This window comes from Nycticebus coucang, chromosome 1, assembly GCF_027406575.1.
Source record: "Nycticebus coucang isolate mNycCou1 chromosome 1, mNycCou1.pri, whole genome shotgun sequence".
In the NCBI taxonomy this organism is placed as follows: domain Eukaryota; kingdom Metazoa; phylum Chordata; class Mammalia; order Primates; family Lorisidae; genus Nycticebus; species Nycticebus coucang.
The window spans coordinates 54,140,525-54,161,705 of record NC_069780.1 but is presented as its reverse complement, the minus strand read 5'-3'; the positions used below and the strand labels follow the sequence as shown (position 1 = coordinate 54,161,705).

General features: G+C 33.9%; 1 protein-coding gene across 1 annotated transcript in view; it reads right to left on the bottom strand.

The window, feature by feature from the left end:
* Nucleotides 1-21,181, bottom strand: part of HSPA4L (heat shock protein family A (Hsp70) member 4 like) — a 55,849-nt gene that overhangs the window by 14,546 nt on the left and 20,122 nt on the right. The window contains exons 7-16 of the mRNA XM_053577800.1: nucleotides 19,709-19,953; nucleotides 19,495-19,571; nucleotides 17,834-17,985; nucleotides 17,294-17,400; nucleotides 16,100-16,233; nucleotides 12,793-12,992; nucleotides 8,826-8,924; nucleotides 6,399-6,536; nucleotides 3,485-3,610; nucleotides 3,019-3,126 (exon numbers count right to left, since the gene is read on the bottom strand). Of these exons, the coding sequence (XP_053433775.1) occupies nucleotides 3,019-3,126; nucleotides 3,485-3,610; nucleotides 6,399-6,536; nucleotides 8,826-8,924; nucleotides 12,793-12,992; nucleotides 16,100-16,233; nucleotides 17,294-17,400; nucleotides 17,834-17,985; nucleotides 19,495-19,571; nucleotides 19,709-19,953 (1,386 nt within the window). The remainder of the gene's footprint in view (nucleotides 1-3,018; nucleotides 3,127-3,484; nucleotides 3,611-6,398; nucleotides 6,537-8,825; nucleotides 8,925-12,792; nucleotides 12,993-16,099; nucleotides 16,234-17,293; nucleotides 17,401-17,833; nucleotides 17,986-19,494; nucleotides 19,572-19,708; nucleotides 19,954-21,181) is intronic.

Below are 21,181 nucleotides of genomic sequence, written 5' to 3'. Positions count from 1 at the left end.
GATGTGTATATGTTATACCATGGAATACTATACAGCCACTATAAAGGATGGCAACTTTACATCTTTTGTATTAATTTGGATGGAGTTGAAATACATTCTTCTTAGTAAAGCATCACAAGAATGGAGAAACAAGAATCCAATGACTCAATTCTGAATTGAGGACAATTGATGCTAGTACATAGTGGGGGGAAGTGGAGTGAGGGAGGGAGAGAGGTAAGGAGGGAAGGGGGGTTGGGGCCACTGTGTGACACACCTCTTGGGGGCAGGACACTATTAACAGAGGAACTTCACCTAGCAAACACAAGCAGTATAACCTGCTGCACTGTATCCTCAATGATTCCCTGACAACAAAAAAACAAAAAGCTGGGTGTTAAAACTTTATAAAGTTAGTAAAATAACAAAATGATAAGGATTGCTGCATACAGAGTGATGGATTTAAACTTGGTTTAAATAATGCATAATGTAACTTTTTATATGCACATAATACTGGGACTTCCTGACAGTATCTATTGAGTATTATTTATATTAGATTTAATATTGTTATTTTAAAATGTGTACTCCATTTTAAGTGTAGCTTTCCCTTCCTTCAGATGCTCTGATTGGGAGTTTCCAAATTTTAAAACAGGCACTAAACTTTGGGAAGGGAAGCACATTACGATGAAATAACTATTTTCCTTTGGGAAGGAAGAAATAACTATTTTCTTTTAAATCCTTTTTATATATTAATAAAAAGCAACTTGTTATAGAATAATTTTAGATTTGCAGTAAAGTTAAAAGGATATAACAGAGAGAGAGACACTTCTCACTGCTTTTCTCTCATCTTACAGTTCATTTGTCAAGACTAAGAAATTAACACTGACGCCTTACTATTACCTAAACTCCAGTCTTTATCCAGATTTCACTTAGATCTGTTCCAGGATACCATATGCCATGTGGTCTACGTACACTATATATTTTTTTTTGTTTAAATGTTTTGGAAAGGGAAGTACTGATTAATTTTTAAAGGCCATCTCAAAAAAGAAAACTAAAATCTATGAAAATTTCTGTAACATTTATTTCTATGGCTACTCATATATTTGAGGCAAAAGAATCCATGTTAGGAGCTGCTGGGATTTTCAGTTGTTCTACTGGATTTAGCTACTTGGCTATATTCTCAAGGCTTAAAATATGTACATTTCTCTTAGGGAAATGGGGAGTAAAACCACTAAGAAGATAAAATATGGTAAAACTTAGATTTCTACTATAGTGCTAATTATTTCTCTTGGAAATAATTCATTGGCATGAAGGTAATTTTAAAAAAGATATTAACTTCTCTTTTGAGGAACTTCCTTTGCACACCCACCCTTCTTCCCACCTATCCCAAGTTCTAAAGGGCTGCCTTTTTCCATACTCTAAAAATCCTTGTTAATGTTATCATTTAGCATCTATGAATCTCTTGCTACTCTAACAATGATTCAGGGATCACCAGCATCTCTTAGAAGCTTGTTAAAAATGCAGAATCATGGGCCCAGTTCATAGCCACTGAATCAAAATCTGCATTTCAATTAGAGCTCAGGTAATTCATGTGCATATTAAAGAACTATGAACCACATCTAAGAAGGAATGACTGAAATTCCCCTGCATCCTTTCAATTTATACTTTTTAATCTCTTTGGGATATTTTTTCAGGTCGGAGAGGGGTGGGTAGCAAACATGAGAGAAGGGAATCAATAGTGGACTTTCCTTAAAATCACACTTTGACCTAGAAAATGGAAACCTATGGCCAAGTCTCCTTATTTCTTTTTGAGAAGACATTCAACTTCAAGAATAGGGCTGCTATTTTTGAAGTCCTTGGCTGGTCAGGTGTCCACATTAATTGTACTGAGAAAATACAACAGGCCAGTGTGGTACTACTCCCCAGCACTGAACAGTGAAGGTGAAAGAAACAGAGGAAGGGTGACACTTCTAATGGATAAGGGGTCAAGTTGATAATTTCATCACTTCTTAAAAACATCCCAGGAATATATAGCATGTATAAAAGTAACATTGTGATCATCTCCTAAACATTTGTATCTAAGTATCACATACACAATTATAAATTATTTGATTTCAATTATCAAGTCGCACTGCTCACCTCTCAAAATTAAAATTAAAGAGAAACATTTAAAATTAAATGTTTAATTTAATTTAATTAAACATTTAAATTAAAATGCTTTTAATTTAAAATTAAAATTTTAAAATTAAAGAGAAACATTTTAAAATTAAATAGAAACATTTCCTCTTAAACATCTTTTAGTAATTTTTACATACTTATTAAAAACAGATCCAGCAATCTCACTACTGGGTATATATCCAAAGGAAATAAAATCAGCATGCCTAACAGATACCTGCATACCCATGTTGACTGCAACATTATTTACAATAACCAAGATACATAATCAATTCGAGTGTCCACCCATGAGCTAACAGATAAAGAAAATGTGGTATGTCCACAATGAAATACTATTCAGCCTTAAAAAAAAAAAAAAAGATTCTGTCATTTGGGACAACTGGGAACCTGGAGGATAATATGCTAAGTGAAATATATGATCTCCTTTACAAAAGGAATTTTAAAAAGTTGAACTTATAGCAGCAGAGAATAAAATGATGATTACTAGGAGCTGCAGGGAGATATTGGTTAAAGGACACAAAATTTCAGTTGGAAGAATAAGTTCAAGATATCTACTGCATTATCATGTTGACTACAGTTAGTCAGTCACAATATACTGTATATTTGAAAATTTCTGAAAGTGAATCTTAACTGTTCTCACCAAATAAAAAGATTAAGTATGTGAGATAATGCACATAGTAGTTTTCTTTAGCCATTCCACAATGTGTATGTGTATCAAAACATCATGTTGTATACCATAAATATATACAAATTTTATCTGTCAACAGCAACAACAAAATAACAGAAAGCATTACACTGAGTTCTTACACCATAATTTTTAGGAAAATTTAATGTTTTATTCAACAGTAACATAGACTTTTAAAACTTTACCTTTAGTTCTTGAAGCTTATCTACATAAACTTGTTTAGGTTGGTCCTCTCCTTCTTCATAAAGCCAATTTTCTGTGTCTTCCAATATTGCAGACAGTTTATTCAAGTCCTAGTTATACATTTAAGAGGTACTGTTTAAAAATGCTTTACTTAGTTTGGTACCCAGTTATCAAATAAGAAAAATAAAATTAAAAAAAACTTTCCTTAGAAATAAAAAGTTATTGAGGAAGGACAAAATTCTTTCTAGGTATAAAAAAACTGAACATTCAGATTTTTCTGACTTCTTAGTCCTAAACATATTTTCCACTATACTTATATAATCTGAAAAATAACTAAAAGCCATCTCCATATGTACCAAGACTGACAACAATAATAACTTTGGTATATTTATTTACATAATTTATACTAAGCATGATCAAGTAAACATTTAAATAGTTCTCATAAAAAATTATAAACTATAGACTTACTTCTGGAGTGATAAATTTTTCATAGACAGTGCCCAGCTTGTCTCTAAAATCATATACATATTCTTCAACAGCATTTTTAGCATCGTTTCTTTCTTTCTCTAACTTATCCTGCATAATCATCTTCCCCTATTCAAAAAATTTCAGATTAGCTAACATAAGAACATACATTAGGAAAGATCAAATCAAACCACAATGATGTAACTACTTTGTATTCACTAGGATTACAGTTAAAAAAAAAAAAAAAGTGGAAAATAAGTATTCATGACCATGTAGACAAACTGAAACCTGTAACTGCTGGTGGGAATGTACAATGCTGCACCCACTATAGGAAACAGCTTGGTAATTTCCTTAAAAAGCCAAACACAGAGAGAGGGAAGAAGGGAAAGGGGTGCGGCCTTGGTGTGTGTCACACCTTCCGGAGGCAAGACATGATTGCAAGAGGGACTTTACCTAACAAATACAATCAGTGTAACCTGGCTTATTGTACCCTCAATGAATCCCCAACAATATTAAAAAAAAAAAAAAATGGGGGGGAAAAAAAAAAGCCAAACACAGAATTCCAATTTTGTTCCTGACCCAGAAATTTCACTCCTAGGGATATACACAAAAGAACTGAAAGCAGTGACTTGAACAGGTATTTGTATGCCAATTTTCTCTGTAGCATTATTCACAATAGCCAAAAAAGCAGAAACAAACCACGTATGCATTAACAGATGAATGGATAAAGAAAATGCATTAACAAGGAATGTAATATTGTTCAGTCTTAAAAAGGAATGAAGTTCTGATACATGCTAAAACGTGGATGAATCTTAAAACTGTTATACCAAGAAAAATCATATATACAGTGACATGAAAGGACAAGTGTTGTGTAATTCCACTTACATGAGTTATCTAAACTACGCAAATTCATAAAGACAGAGAGTAGATTAGAGTTTACTGAGGACTGGGAGAAGGGAGGAATAAATGAGTTATTACAGAGTTTCTGTTTGGAAGATAAAATTTTGCAAATAGACAGTTGTGAGAGATGTACAACACTGTCAGTGTAAATAATGCCACTGACTTGTACATTTAAAAATGGTTAAAACGGCAAATTTTATGATATATACTTTTTACCACAATTTAAAACAATAATAATATAACAAGATCCACTGAATGAATTGCATGTATATAAATTATATCTCAATATAGCTGATAAAAAACAAAACAAAATATATACATACTCGAGTTTAAGTCCTAGGTTCCCCATTTACTAGCTAGAAATAGCAGGAAAGTTACCTATCCTCAGTTTTCTTATCCTAAAACAGAGAACATAATTCTGTTTTCTTCACAGGGCTGTTAATAAGGTTGATACAATTCATGTAAAATATTTAGTACAGTGCCTAGCACGTAATTGGTGCTGAATTAATGTTAGCTTTGAGAGAGGATGTAATATAGTAGTTGTGATGTTGAGGTCTTGGAGATAATCACCTGGATCCAAATTCAAAGGTTATTCTTTGGCCCTCGGTGATACGTACAGTCTACTTGTTGAGCCTCAGTTTACTCATATGTTAAACGTTGATCTTTAACAGAATCTATACTTCATAGGTTTGAGGGTCAAAAAGGATACCAAAGTGTTTGAAGATGTTAGCAAAAATTACTACTGTGATCAACAGAAAATAAAGAATCTGAAGATTTTATTACTTGGACAAATTGCTAAATGGCACTTTAAAGCTTAAAATAAACGTATGCATTAACATTTGCAAATCTAAAATAGTGAGACAATCAAAAATTAAGGAAAATCTCATACAGAAAATTTTCCCTAACAATTCATTCCTTAGGGAAAATTAGTCTCAAGACATAAAAATTCTGAATTATTCAGGATTTCCAGGAATGCTTATGCTTGCTTCACACAAAATATAGCCTTTATAATTAATGAATAGGTGATACAGGGAGGTACTAAAAAAACAAGCATTGTAAAGTCAAAATCTCTCATTTTTTTCTGGGACAGAGTTCTACTTTGTTGCCCTTGGTAGGGTACCATGGCATCATAGCTCACAGCAACCTCAAACTCTTGGGCTCAAGTGATCCTCTTGCCTCAGCCTCCCAAGTAGCTGGGACTACAGGTACCTACTACAAGGCTCAGCTATTCTTAGAGATGGGGTCTTGCTCTTGGTCAGGCTGGTCTTGAACTCCTGAGTTCAGGCAATCCACACACCTGAAGGCCTCCCAGAGTGTTACGACTATAGGAGTGAGCTACTGTGCCCAGCCCCCACCATCTATGATACAGTAATATACAGCAGATGGTAGAATATGGGACACTTCAAAGAAGACTAACCTTTTCTAATCTTAGCCAAAATTTTAGAAATTACAAACCACCACTTAGAAAATTTTAATACTATAAATTAAATCTTATATAGCTACTAGTAAATAAACAAAACTCATTTCTCCAAGTTACTGTAAAATTAAATATGTAAATAGATTAGAACATGTAAGAAAATGTCAAGATTGACAACAGATTTTACGTAACATTTAATAGAAGTCAGAGAATATTTTGAACAGACAGATGAATCTTTGAACATTCTGAATAGACTGAATCTTTCACAACAACATGGCAGAAGAAGGGAGCTGTTAGTTCTCCACGTGTATATTTGGGTGCTACTGTTAAAATTAAATAAAAGGGGGGTAAGAATCATTAGTCTCAGGAAGGCTTTTCCCTACAAAGTAGGTAATCCATGTTTTTCACATAACTAAGATGAAATCTACACTGTATATAGGACATTAATATAACTCAGTATTCTGTCAAAAATAGTGCAGTAACATATGATTCCTTAGGAGTTATGGACTAGTTCCCCGAATTTTGGAAATAATCATTGACTTCTACAAAATTTCAGAATACACTACCACCTTTTCCAATAACAACTCAAGACTTACATACCTCATTTTCAATGTAGCTATTGAGAACATCTTGGCCCAGTTGTCTACACAGGCTACTCTGAATAGGTAGATCAATACTCTTGACTTTTCCTTTTTTAATGGTCTGATTTAATCGCTCTTGTTTGTCTGAGGGAGCTGACTGCAAAGAGAAGTATAAATTTCTCAAGTTAGCTTAAGAGGTTAGATTTAAGAGGTGAAAAAAACAAAAAAACCTCAGAACTATTATGATCTACCACAGTTTATTTAAAAATCCTACTTTAATACTGACAGTATTTTCTATTTTGTGTATGCTAAATCCCAGTTTCTATGTAAAAAATATTAGGTTGAAAATGTAAAACAAAACTGTTATAAATTGCTACTTCAAGCCTACTATAACAGCTATAATATAAAAATAGAAAACAACGAATGTTGGGGAGTATGTTGAGAAACTGGAATCCTCTCCTACATTGCTGGTAGGATTGTAAAATGTTGCAGCCATTCTATAAAACAGTTGGGAAGTTCCTCAAAATGTCAAGCATTGATACCTTATTACCCAGCAATTCTGTTCTAGGTATATGCCCAAGAACAAGGAGAACACATATCACATCAAAACTTGTACATGACTGTTCATAACAGCATTATTACTAATAGTAATAAAGGGGAAACAGCTCAAATGTCTATCAACTGATAAACAGAATGTGGTATGTACTCATACAATGCAATATATTATTCAGCCTTGAAAATGAAATATTGATACACCCTGGACGAACTGTGAAAACATTATACTTAGTAAGAGAAGCCAGTAACAAAGAACTACATAGTGTTTAACTGAATTTATATGAAACGTCCAGAATGTGTAAATCTACAGAAACAAAGTAGATTAATGGTTGCCTAGGGCCAGTAGGGGGAGGGTTAAGGAAAAATACAGAGTTATTGCTAATAGGGACAGGGCTTCTTTTTAGGGAGATGAAATGTTCTAAAATTGTGATGACAGCTACACAACTTTATGACTATACTAAAAAAACACTCAATTGTACATTTCTTTTTTTGAGACAGGGTCTCCTTTTGTTGCCCTCAGCAGTGTCATGGCATCCTAGCTCACAGCAACCTCAAACTCTAGGGCTCAAGTGATCCTCTTGCCTCAGCCTCCTGAGTAGCTGAGACGATAGGCACCCGCCACAACAGCCAACTATTTTTAGAGATTTGGTGTGGGGGGGTCCTTGTTCTTGCTCAGGCTGGTCTCGAACCTGTGACTTCAGGCAATCCAACCACCTTGGACTCACAGAGTGCTAGAATTACAGGCATAAGCCATCACGCCTAGCCTGAATTACACATTAAAATGACTGAATTATATGATATGTAAACTATACCTCAATAAAGCTGTTCAACAATTACAATAAAAAACATTAAAAAACAGATTTCAGATTTCAAATAACTTTAGAATCAAGGGTTCAAAGTTGAATCTATAACCTTTAAAAAAAAATCTATACAGTTTATCTTGTGGATTAATTTCTGTGGTTAGAAAAATCTGTTGTAGATGCTAGCTTAGAATTGTAACCACATTTATCAAGGTCAGTGGGGCGGCAGGGTCTCCCCCTTAATAGTTGTCTTAATAAAGTGATTGCCTTAATAAAATAATTCTTTCAATAATATATTCATTTATCTTTTAAAATTTTATTTTTGGAAATATTTATTTTTATACATACAAAAATATTTTATGTTATGCAACAAAATTCTTACAGTGGCTAAATCTGAGATATAGGGTACTGCTATTTTGAATGTTCTTCATTTGGCTTGCTCCATTTCTCTGAGATGATTTTTTTTTTTTTTTCTTAGAGATAGGGTCTTGCCCAGTCACCCAGGCTGGAATACAGAGAATGATATAATCCAGCTTACTGAAGCCTCAAACTCCTGAGATCAAGGCAAAGCATTCCTCTTGCTTCAGCCTCCCAAGTCGCTGGGACTAAATCAGCATGCTACTATGCCCAGCTAATTTTTGGAAAACTTTTTTGTAGAGACAGGCTCTTATTATGTAGCCTAGGCTGGCCCAAGTGCTGGCTCACAATGTGAGGCACTGTACCTGGCTTCAGAGGCAATATTTAATGAGAAAAAAAATGTTAACAAAAAACAAGTCTATTTTCCTGCCCCAAAAGATAGTTTTTATTTATATTGTAGGGCTTCGTTCTTAAAAAAAAAGACAATAAAACATTAAGATGCCTTTATTATGGCTATAAACTTTTTCACAGTACCAAGATTAAGAACATTAAGTACATTAAAAGAAAGCATTATGAAAGGGACTTTACCTAACAAATGCAAGCAGTGTAACCTAGTTCTTTGTACCCTCTATGAATCCCCAACAATAAAAAAAAAAGCATTATGAAGTAAATATATTAACTAATTCAAAATATCTATTTTGAAAAGACAACTACAGAAAGAGTAAACCAAACACCTTTGTTTTTGCTCCTGTATGATCGATTTCCTCTTCTGGGGTGTGTTCAGCATGACATTTTTGATGAGCTCCTTCTTCTTGGTCCACTTGCATTTTATCCTTAATGAAAATACATAATTGATAATATATATAGTGTTGCCTTCTTTTTGAAAATACAAACTGCATCTCAGAGTTCAAACCTGCTTTGAAATGTGTGAGTAGTAAAGTAGAAAAACTTTATATTTCCAATGAGAATAATTATAATAAAGAGATTGAGAGGTAAATAAAATAAAAATATCTACGTGATGCTCCATGAATATCTTGTTTGATTTACCTATGACTAAATAATGGCAAAATAAATGGAAACTTGTTCTCAAGTAAAATTTACAGATCATGATTCACAAATGCAAGCTTACAAAAAGAGAACATTCAACTTGATGTGAAGAATGTTTAAAAAGATACAAAATTTATGTATTACACAAATTCAATGACATTTAAAATGTAGCAAAATACTGAAACAAATTCATCAAAACTGTCAAAGTAGATGTCTCTGATTTATTAAAATAAATCCTTATAATATTTTCTTTCTATATCTAAAAAGCATAGACATATGGGCGCAGTGACTTGTGCCTGTAATCCTAGCACTCTGGAAGGCTGAAGCGGGTGGATTTCCTGAGCTCATGGGTTGGAGACCAGCCTGAGCCAGAGCGAGACTTCTGCTCTAAAAATAGCCAGGCATTGTGGCAGGGGCCTCTAGTCGCAGCTACTTGGGAGGCTAAGGCAAGATAATAGCTTGAGCCCAGGAGTTTGAGGTTGCTGTTGAGTTGTGATGCCATAGCACTCTACCAAGGGTGACAAAGTGAGACTCTCTCTCAAAAAGAAAGAAAAAAGGCTTGGTGCCCATAGCTCAGTGTCTAGGGCGCCAGCCATATACACCATGGCTGGTGGGTTTGAGTCCATCCCTGGCCTGCTAAACAGCAATGACAACTGCAACCAAAAAATAGCTGGGTGTTTTGGCAGGTGCCTATAGTTCCAGCTCCTTGGGAGGCTGAGGCAAGAGAATCGCTTAAGCCCAAGAGTTTGAGGTTGCTATGAGCTCTGATGCCATAGCACTCCACAGAGGACAACATAGTGAGACTGTCTCAAAGAAAAAAAAGCAAAGTTTTCATCAATAAAAGCCCCCCTCATAAAAATGTACTCTCTATTTGGCAAACAATCTCAAGTAATAGATTATTCCAGTCCTCCTCCTCTTCTTTTTTTTTTTTTTTTGAGACAAGAGCCTCAAGCTGTCACCCTGGGTAGAGTGCCGTGGCAACACAGCTCACAGCAACCTCTAACTCCTGGGCTCAAGCGGTTCTCCTGCCTCCATCTCCCAAGTAGCTGGGACTACCGGCGCCTGCTACAATGCCTGGCTATTTTTTGGTTGCAGCCATCATTGTTATTTGGCAGGCCCTGGCTGGATTCAAACCTGCCAGCTCGTGTATGTGGCTGGCGCCTTGGCCTTTTGAGCTGCAGGCACCGAGCCTCCAGTCCCCTTAATTCTATCCACCACCATCCCCCACAGAAGAAAGCTTGAAATGCAGGAATCATAATGATTTAAGTTTTCTGCTACATATGGAATTAAGCAAATATGTAATGTCTAGAAAGCTATCTTGAATAAAAGCTTATTTGCGCCAAAGATAAAAAGTCAGAAGAAAATTCTTTGTAGGTTCTATTTCTGATATTCTAGTTCCCCCGCTTTCAACTTCACAACCCTCCTAAACCTGTTGACTGATAAAGGGTAAAAAAAGTGATAGGGTATTATGTTGGAGTCCTAAGTATGTTATATATTATTAACTCTAACTTATGTATTTATTGAGAAAAAAGCTGTCAATTAAATGGTCACAATGTTTTATCATTTAGAATTTAATTTACTGAAAAAGCTCTTCTATTGTTTATAAATTTGTATCTCTCCATTTATAAAGAAAAGAAAAACCAGATAAAGTAGTTATTTCTAAAACTTCACATCCAGAATTCAATCTTTGTGATCATTTAATTTAGTTGTTAATATCTGTATTTTTCTACATAATATTGTCCTCTGGGCTATCAAAAGCATGAGTGACCCAGTTTTTGTTTAAAAGTTACTTTGCTACATGTTATCTTCTTGCTTCTTGTCTGTTCTTTTTCACTATACCACAGGTGGGTGGTGTCCTTTTCCATCTTGTTTACCACTGTATCCCCCTTTGTATCCCTAGTGCACAAAAGAGGCCCCGCAATGCATAGGCCATCAAATATCTGAATTAAAAAATAAATAGATAAAAAAATAAACCCAAATGATCAAGAATTGGGAAACAAAGTGAAATAGTTATGAACAACTATACCTGGAAGGCAAATAAGGCACTCTAAATTTTACTAAAAATAAATCTTAATGAATTAAATTTTAAGTCTACATAAATTATTATGAATTATAATTAAAAAATTAAATTTTCACATATTACTATGTTAACTTATAAAAACTTGACTGTATCTTCACTAACAGATAAGGACATTTACTCTTTCTTACTCAATTCAAATAAGGAAGGATAGGCCAGGCATGGTGGCTCATCCCTGTAATCCTAGAACTCTGAGAGGCTGAGGTGGGAGGATCACTTGAGCTCAAGAGTTCAAGGCCAACCTGAGCCAAGAGTCAGATTCTGTCTCTACTAAAAATAAAAAATATAGAAAAATTAGCCAGGCATGTGGTAGTCACCTATGGTGTCAGCCTAGGAGATTGAGGTTGCTGTGAGATAAGCTGATGCCATGGCACTTTAGCCTGGGCAACAGAGTGAGATTCTGTCTTAACAAATAAACAAACAAATAAGGAAGGATGTGGGGGCGGCGCCTGTGGCTCAGTTGGTATGGCGCCGGCCCCATATACTGAGGGTGGTGGGTTCAAACCCGGCCCCAGCTGAACTGCAACCAAAAAATAGCTGGGCACTTGTGGCGGGCGCTTGTAGTCCCAGCTATTCGGGAGGCTGAGGCAAGAGAATCGCTTAGGCCCAGGAGTTGGAGGTTGCTGTGAGCTGTATGATGCCATGGCACTCTACTGAGGGCCATAAAGTGAGACTCTGTCTCTACAAAAAAAAAAAAAAAGAAGGAAGGATGTGATAGTGAAATAATATAAGAAAAACAGAAAAAAATTCTATTGTCCTTAAATGAAGTATTTCAATCTAGAGAAGATCATATGATAATAATTATTAATACAAATTTTTAAAAAAACTTAAGGAAAAAATTGTCTTGAAATGAAATAAAATAAAACTCATTCTATGTACAAATAGGTGAAAAATCTAGGGCAGATCTCCAATTTTGAAGAAAAACATCTAATCTCTAACAAATGCCATTAAAAATAATGTACAAAAATAATTTATAAAGAATACACATAAAATATGAGAACTTTGTGTAATGAATAAAATCAAGTTCTCCTAAGGTTCCTTGATTTATAGTACACCGAGAGTAAATTTAGCATCACATAACTTTCATAAAGAACTAATAAAAAAATCTGTATTTTATTGTTACAGCACATTCCTATTAACTGTCACCGATACCTGTCCCTCCACTAAATCCTGAAAAATTTCTTACCAAGTATTTTTAATCTAATAATATGTATGCATGTAGTTCAAAATTTATCCTTCTGAATGATTTTATCTGTAAACTAAAAATCTACTATCCATAAGAAAATCCATGTTTTTAGTGGAAATTAAGAACTTTGGAAGAAGACTCCAAAACTCATGTGGTTCCATATAATGCTATGAAAGATGTACAAACCCTGAAAAAGTGTATTACAATGTAAAAGAGGTAGAGAATTTCAAATAGATTTATTCTACAGTGCTTTTATTTTAAAAAGCTTACACTGATTCCTATAGTAGAAATTCAAAGCAAAACTTCAGGGATTAATGATTAAAGTAATTATGATAAAGGTATTATATATTATTATCTAGTAGAAAAAAATTGAGATAGGATTTCTACATACCACATCATCTTTGTTTTCATTCTTAATTGAAGTTTCTGTCTCCATAGGAATATCACTGTGATCCCCTTCTAAATTTTGCTTCTCAATTACTGATGCACTAGCCACACTGAAGATTCCATGGACGTTAACACGAACTTTAACCTTCACTTTGGAACTATCACCATCCGACTGTGGAAAAACATTCTGAATAGTGAAGCTCCCTTAAGGAAAAAAGCTTTGATGAGTACATGAGCCTTAGAAAAACTTTAAGTTCACTTACTCAGTAATTTGACTATCACCTTTATGATTCTGGCAAATAGTGATAAAATTATGATCACAAACTGCTGAATTACTATGGGGCAGGCACTTTCCCCATATTATCTTTTTTAATACCATAACAAATCTGGTATTAAAACTCAGAAAGGCCCCATAAATGCATCAATGTACACAGTTATGATTTAATAAAATATAACTAATAAAAAAAATTAAAAATAAAAACTCAGAAAGGGTAAGTAACCTGCCTCAAGCTTTAATGCTAGTAAAAGGAGATTTGAGATTTTAACCAAGGACAATTTGATTCAAAGGCAGTAACTTTTAAGTACTGTACAATATTACTACCACAAAATCAAGACAACTAAACTCAATTTGAGTCTGAAAACAAAAGATACTACTTTTCTAGAACATTTAAAAATCATAATTATCTTAGTAATTCGTAATTCTAAAAAGTTCTGAATTTTTCCTATGACAAAACTGCTAAGTTATCCTTAAGTCATTAATACCTACAGAAATCTAATGTTTTTTCTTTCTTTTTTTTTTTTTTTTGAGACAGAGTCTCACTATGTTGCCCTTGGTAGAGTGCTGTGGTGTCACAGCTCACAGAAACCTCAAACTCTTAGGCTTAAGCGATTCTCTTGCCTCAGCCTCCCAAGTAGCTGTACAGGTTATATGCAGATATAATGCCATTTTATGTTAGGGCACCCACCACAACACCTGGCTATTTTTTTGGTTGTAGTTGTCATCGTTGTTTGGCAGGCCCAAGTAACAACGGCCCATTGTTGTTTGGCAGGTTCAAACCTGCCAGCTCCTGTGTATGTATGTGGCTGGCATCCTAGCCGCTGAGCTACAGGCGCTGATCCTAATGTTTTATTTTTCTGAAGAAACTTCACATATATAATGCTATCCTTAGTAAGAATGGATACTGGGCAGAAAAACTGGATTGTCAAACATTCAGTTGACCTTTTTTATGGGTTAAATTGCATCCTCCTTCGTGCCCCTCAATTCATTTTTTAAATCTTAACACCTCTTGCTCCTAAATGTCAGAATGTAACTGAATTTGGAGATACCTTGTTTTTGGACTTTTAGTTTCCAGAACAGAGACAGAGACAGTAAATTTCTATTGTTTAAGCTTCAATAATTTTTACTGCTTTAAATGGTATTCCTGAACTATTTATATTGCCTCCTTTCTAGTTTACCAAACCAATAAAGAAAATTTTAAAACTTAAAATCATTTTATTTTTTATCTTAAAAGTCTCTATTTTTTATCTTCTGGAAAGATTACTCAGTTAAAATGGATATTAGTGTCTCCTATTCTCACTTTCTTATTAATCCAATAAAACTCATTCTAGTTGTTGCTAGTGAACATTAACTTTAAAATCAGAATATATAGTCAATCTGTCAGCACAATTTCAATTTACCGATTAAAGAGTTTTTCCATATTGTTATTAAATTTTAAGCCTTTTTAATTTTGTGAAGGCAAAAAAATGGAAACCTAATAAACACATGAATATGTAAAAATAAAAAAAAAGGAGAGAAAAGAAATTCATTTTCTGAAAAGCACAGACATCAAAATAAGGACAGTGAAAATTTTAGAAGAAGAGATAGATCAAAGTCAAGGAAAACAGAAAGCATTCAGGCTCTAGAAGTGATGAAGATAGATACCAGAATGGTGCATAGAGGCATTGAGAAAAATCTAGCAGATATGCTGAACATTCCACAGAATCAAGGAAAAATCAGGATCGGTGAAAAGTCTCCCACAAAGCAAAAACAATTCTACAAAATGACACAACTGGGCATGCCTTATATTAGGTTAAAACAGATTATTTTTTACATTGATCGGTGAACTTTGTAAAGAATTCTTGTAAAAAGGACTGATTTATATTCATAAATTTTAAAATGTTTTCTTTGTAACTTGTTTTAGTTTGAAGTGAATAGTTTCACCAGAAAAAGATGTTAAGTCTTGCTTATATTTTGTGAATAAAATGATCAAATACTCATTGAAAAAAAAAGTTTTTCCATACAAAAGAGGTTTTTCTACAAACTTTTCACACCAATTACAGAATGTTTCAAATATATAAGTCAAAATGAATTAAAAATATAATTGTCCTTTGGTATCTAGAGGGCATAGATCCTAGGATTCCTAAGGATACCAAGTTCTGAGGAAGCTCAAGTCCCTAATATAAAATGGCATAGTATCTGCATATAACTTATGTACATCATCCCAAATACTTTAAATCACCTCTACATAATTTATCAAACCTAATATACAAAGTAAGTTCTACTAAGTATGGAAGTAGTTGTTACATGTAACAGTTGAATAATGACAAGGAAAAAAGTTGATATATATTTGGTAAGGATGCTTTTTTTTCCTGAGTACTTCTTTCTTTTTTTTTTTTGGAGACAGAGTCTCATTATGTTGCCCTCAGTAGAGTGCCATGGCATCACAGCTCACAGCAACCTCTAACTCTTGGGCTTAAGCAATTCTTTTGCCTCAGCCTCCCAAGTAGCTGGGACTTCCTAATATACTTATCAAACCTAATACACAAACTAAGTTCTACTAAGTATGGAAGTAATTGTTCCATAGTTGAATAATGACAAGGAAAAAAGTCTACAGGCGCCAACCACAATGTCCAGCTATATTTTTTGTTGTTGTTGCAGTTGTCATTGTTGTTTAGAAGGCCCAGCCTGGGTTCGAACCCTCCAGCATTGGCACATGTGGCTGGCGCTGTAACCACTGTGCTGCAGACGCAGAGCCTTCCTGAATATTTCTGATCTGTGAATGACTGAGTCCACAGATGCTGAACCCTTGGAATAGGAGGTCAACTGTACCCAAACCTAACATTATTCTAAAAATAAACTGAGCACCAAAAAGTGTACATTTTAGAAAAAGTATAAATACTTTCTTTAAAAACCCAGTATTGGCTTAGCTGAAATGTCAATTTGCTTCCTTGATTCTAAAAGTTACAACTATTTAAAATGCATATGAACTTTAGGGTCACCCTGTATTTATGAAAGGGCCAAAATTTGTGAAAATTTTCTTGAGTTTTCTTACCAATTCTTGGATCAGGATAAGGCACTTCATGTAAATTTGTATAAAATGCTTCTAATTCAAATGGTTCCTTCTTGTGGAAAGTAATAACTTTTGAGAATGGGGCAGGGTGGTTCTTACAAAATACTTCACATTCCCTAAAATAGAGTGGAAAAGCGTCACTTAGAAACAAATAGAAATAAACCTAATTACAAATTCCATTTCATTCTTAATTCATAAGCATCAACTACAAAAATCTCTATGCACAAATGTAAAGAAAACCAAATACTGATTTTGTTATTAATTATTCAGACAGGTTTATGGTTCAAAGTTTTCACAACACCTATCTTAGAAACAGGCAGTGTATACTATTATAAAGAGAAAAATTACTTGAGACTATGTATATTTTAAGGCCAATGTATAAAGACTTTTTTTTTTGCACTCATATATATGAGGACTAAAAGCCCTACCTGTTAACTTTTAAAACACTTGCCCTATGTAAGTAACCCTTTTTATTCTAGCTCCTCTAAACAATCAAACCAAACCCTTTTATTTGGAAATAATTTGAAACTTACAAAACGGTGCAAAACAGGACAATAAAGATCTATATATCCTTTATCTAGATTTGCTGTTAACATTTTACCTCATGTGTTTCATCATCTGAGAGCACACTCTGTGTATACTAACGGCTCAAAAAAAAATGTATATACATTTTAAGAAAGGAAAAAAAAACTATTTTATTTATAATACTGAAGTCATATTTGACTTCTGCAATTATTAAGAGGTGTTCAACATGTCTTGTATTCATCTTTTGTTACCAGTATATGCTGAGTATTACAAAATTTACCATTTTTTTCCCTTTCTTAAAATGTGTATACGTTTTTTTGCCACCCTGTGTATTTTTCCTGAAACAACTGAGAATGATATATACATTATGATCTTTTACCTCCAAATACTTCAGTGTGCATTTCCTATCAGGGATATTCTGATACTTCATCTACCATCCATATTCCAATTTTTTTTTCCATTGAGCCATATTACTTCTTTTAAAAAATATGTCCATCATCTATAGGTAATATATCACTTTTACATTATTTTTTTCTAACAATTTATTTAAAAGTATTTAACAGAATTTTAAAAAGTATTAACTCCTCTAATTTAGAAAAAAAGGTCAAAGGTTTATGACAGGCTATAACTATGGTTTTAAAAATAACTTACCCGGTTCCATCTTCAAAAGCGGTCTTCCACCTTAATGTGATTGAATAGGGAACAATGTCTGTTATGGAAAATTCACGCACTTTAAATGCTGGTGAGAGAATCGCACACTGAAAATAAGATGTACACCATATTTAAAAATACAGACCATACCCTAGATTACCCTGATTGAACTGTTTTAAAGTCCATCTATGAAATTATTACAATTATTCTTTGGTAAAAACTGGTAAAAAATTAAAAGGGTCAGAGTATCCCCTTTATGGGAAACTTGCAAAAATTAAACAAGAATTTTTGAAATCTCTAAAAGAAATTTTAAATGGCCAGGTTGTAAGAATTGATACAGTGTATGTTATTTCAGTGTAGTTACAGACTTAGCATCCTATTATAGCTTAAACATGCAAATGAGAAAGACAGACTTATTTTCAGGAAAATCTTTCATTTACTTTAACCTATCGATAGCTAGTTAGAACAGATAATATTAAAAGGCCCTTTGGACTTATCATTTATGGAAAAATATATGTTCTTAAAAAATAAAAATTATACCTGTAATGCACATCCTCTTGCAACAGCTTCATCAGCATTTAATGTGGTACTTATATCTTTAAGAAAGAATTTAGTGATTTGTTCCTTCACTGCAGGAATTCGTGTTGCTCCTCCTACAATTTCTATATTACTTATATCTTCACGTTGTAAGTCTGGAAATAAAATGTTTTTAATTGAGAAAAATAAGCTAGTTTTAAAAATCTGTGAACAGTAGGCTTTGGAAAGTACTTTTTAAATTAAAAGAGTGAATCAATTTTTATTTGCTTAAAAGAGGATAAAAACTGATTCTAGAAAAAGGTAAAATTTCATAAATATTACCTCTGTGACAGACACTGAATTTGGCCTAGATAAAAAAGTGACAACAGGGAAAAACAAGCATTTTATGCATCTTAAAGGACCTCTTCAGAGTTCAGTTTCTTAACTTCTAACTCCCAAATCCTGATACACGTAGAAGTCATTTTTAATTGATTACCAAACACCTTTAACTAAAAGCAATCCTGTACTTATTTCTTTTCTTTTAAGACAAAGTCTCACTTTGTTGCCCTGGGTAGAGTGCCAGGGTGTCGTCATAGCTCATAGCAACTTCAAACTCTTAGGGTCAAGAGCTCCTCTTGCCTCAGTCTCCCATGTAGCTTTAACTACAGGCATGTGCCATCATGCCTGGCTAGTTTTTTCTGTTTTTAGTAGACACAGCGTCTTACTCTTGGTCAGGCTAGTCTCAAACTCCTGAGCTCAAGAAATCCACCACATCCTAGAGTGGTAGGATTACAGGTGTGAGTCACAGCACCTGGCTCATGTCCCTATTTCTATATTTCCTAATTTCCCTTCAGAATCTCCTATAATTATATATAAACACCTCCAAATAGAACTACCACTGGCTTTGTGATGTAAACAATAAACTAAGCCAGGAAGAATTTTCATAAACCCAGATTTCTAGAGCCTTTTTTTTTTTTTTTTTTACAAATAATGCATGAGTTATAATCTCTTACACTAAAATGAGAAATACAAATCTTTAAAAAACACAAGGAAGTATGGAGAAACCTTAAAGCACTCAAGCTAGACCTCCCATTCGATCCTGCAATCCCATTACTGGGCATCTACCCAGAAGGAAAAAAATCCTTTTATCATAAGGACACTTGTACTAGACTGTTTATTGCAGCTCAATTTACAATTGCCAAAATGTGGAAACAGCCTAAATGCCCACCAACCCAGGAATGGATTAACAAGCTGTGGTATATGTATACCATGGAATACTATTCAGCCATTAAAAAAAATGGAGACTTTACAACCTTTGTATTAACCTGGATGGACGTGGAAGACATTATTCTTAGTAAAGCATCACAAGAATGGAGAAGCATGAATCCTACATACTCAATTTTGATATGAGGACAATTAATGACAATTATGCTTATGGGGGGGAAACAGAAAGAGGGAAGGAGGGAGGGGGGTGGGGCCTTGGTGTGTGTCTCACTTTATGGGGGCAAGACATGATTGCAAGAGGGACTTTACCTAACAATTGCAATCAGTGTAACCTGGCTTATTGTACCCTCAATGAATCCCCAACAATACAAAAAAAAAACACAAAGTTTCTATTACTTTTCCCATTCCCCCATCCCTTTAAGAGACTATAAAGTTTTGACAGTTCAGTAATTTCCACTTACTAGCTTGTTCCATTACTGCTTTTAAAGGTGGTTCAACCCTGGCCAAGAGGAAAGCACATAATTGCTCAAATTGAGCCCTGCGAAAAAATAAAATCCATTATTTTGGAATAAAATGTTGAGCATATCTTCTAAAATGACAACATAAAAAAATCAGATATGATCTAAACATTATAAAATAAGCAAACACTTTTCAAACTAAAAACATACATGGTACCTGTTCATTTTACTAGAAACATCGAGGTCATTCATGAAACACTCAATGTTCAATGGAAGATCTGATGCATTTGCACTCATCAGCTTCTTTAGTTTTTCGCATTCCTGATATAAACGCAATAAGGCCCGAGAGTTTTCTTTCACATTTATCTTATATTTTGTCTTGAACTCATCACAGAAGTAGTCTACTAAAGCCTCATCAAAGTTCCTGCCACCCAAATATGGATCAAAGGCAGCAGCCAAGACCTGTTTAATTAAAAAAGCACAACTGAAGTTTCAGAAATAGAATCTTAAAAAAAAAAAAAACCCTCTGAAATTATTTAAAAAAATAAAAAGCTTACCCACTTCAGGTGCTGAATTTGGAATCAGCATTTATATTTATTTAGCCAATATATTTCCCTACTTTGAATTATCTGCTTCATAGTTACAGAGAGCCACATAATTAAAAGAATTCTAATTTTGAAACTAAAACCTTATTATCTCACTCTTTTCCTTGTACAACACGTAGACCAAAAACCAATTTTAACAGAGCAAAGAAACTATCTTAAGTATATAAATAAGAATATGAAAAACAGATCCAAAGATTAATTTGAAAATATTACATATAATTGGTCAATTTACAGGGCAAGAACTAGGCCTTCTGACTATTACTAACCCCTCAATGCAAGAATACCCCACCTCCAAAAAAAAAAAAAAAACTCAACTCAGCTTATTTTTATAAAAATATAAAACAAAAGGATACATGAGAAAGCAAAAGAAGAAATCAGAAACAAGTGAAGAGAGACAAGAATTTATTAAGTCTGTTGAGCAATAGGCTCCTAGCAAGCAGGTACTGGGATGGAAGTGGGTAAACACTAACTTCAACACTATTCTTGAAATCACAGGACAAGACATCTAGTCTCTCTCCTTAGGGTAAATTGACTACTTATAATAGTCACCACTAAAAAACAAACAAAAAAACCCAACCCATTGTTGGTGTGGTTCTTCAGTTCTTTCTTCAGAAGGGGGTTGCTGGGGTGGTAGAATGGTGGTAAAAGCCACAGTAAGACGTGAGCACTTACACTCGCTCTCATTGGAGTGAAAAGTCATCCTACAGACTAGCCTGAAGAATCCATGTATAGACTTCTCAGGAAGTCTATTATTACCCACATTTAAATGCAAAATTATCTTGATATATGACACAAGTCCAAGTCTGCATTCTTCTGGGAAGAAGGGCTATAGTGTTTGCCAGACGTTCAAAGTGGTGTACTATTAAAATGTAAGGCTAAATGCAAAAAATTAAACTAATTTATACTGAAAATTATATTCAGTGTGAGTCATTTCCCTTTAATTTTCTGCTTACAAGGATGCTATTTCAATAATATAAACTGTAAGACAAAATGCTCTTGCAGGGCTCGATAACTCAAAGTACTTTATCTCGTAAGTAAACTCTACTCATGTGCACAATGGAGAGAGAACTCAGAAGTTTAGACAA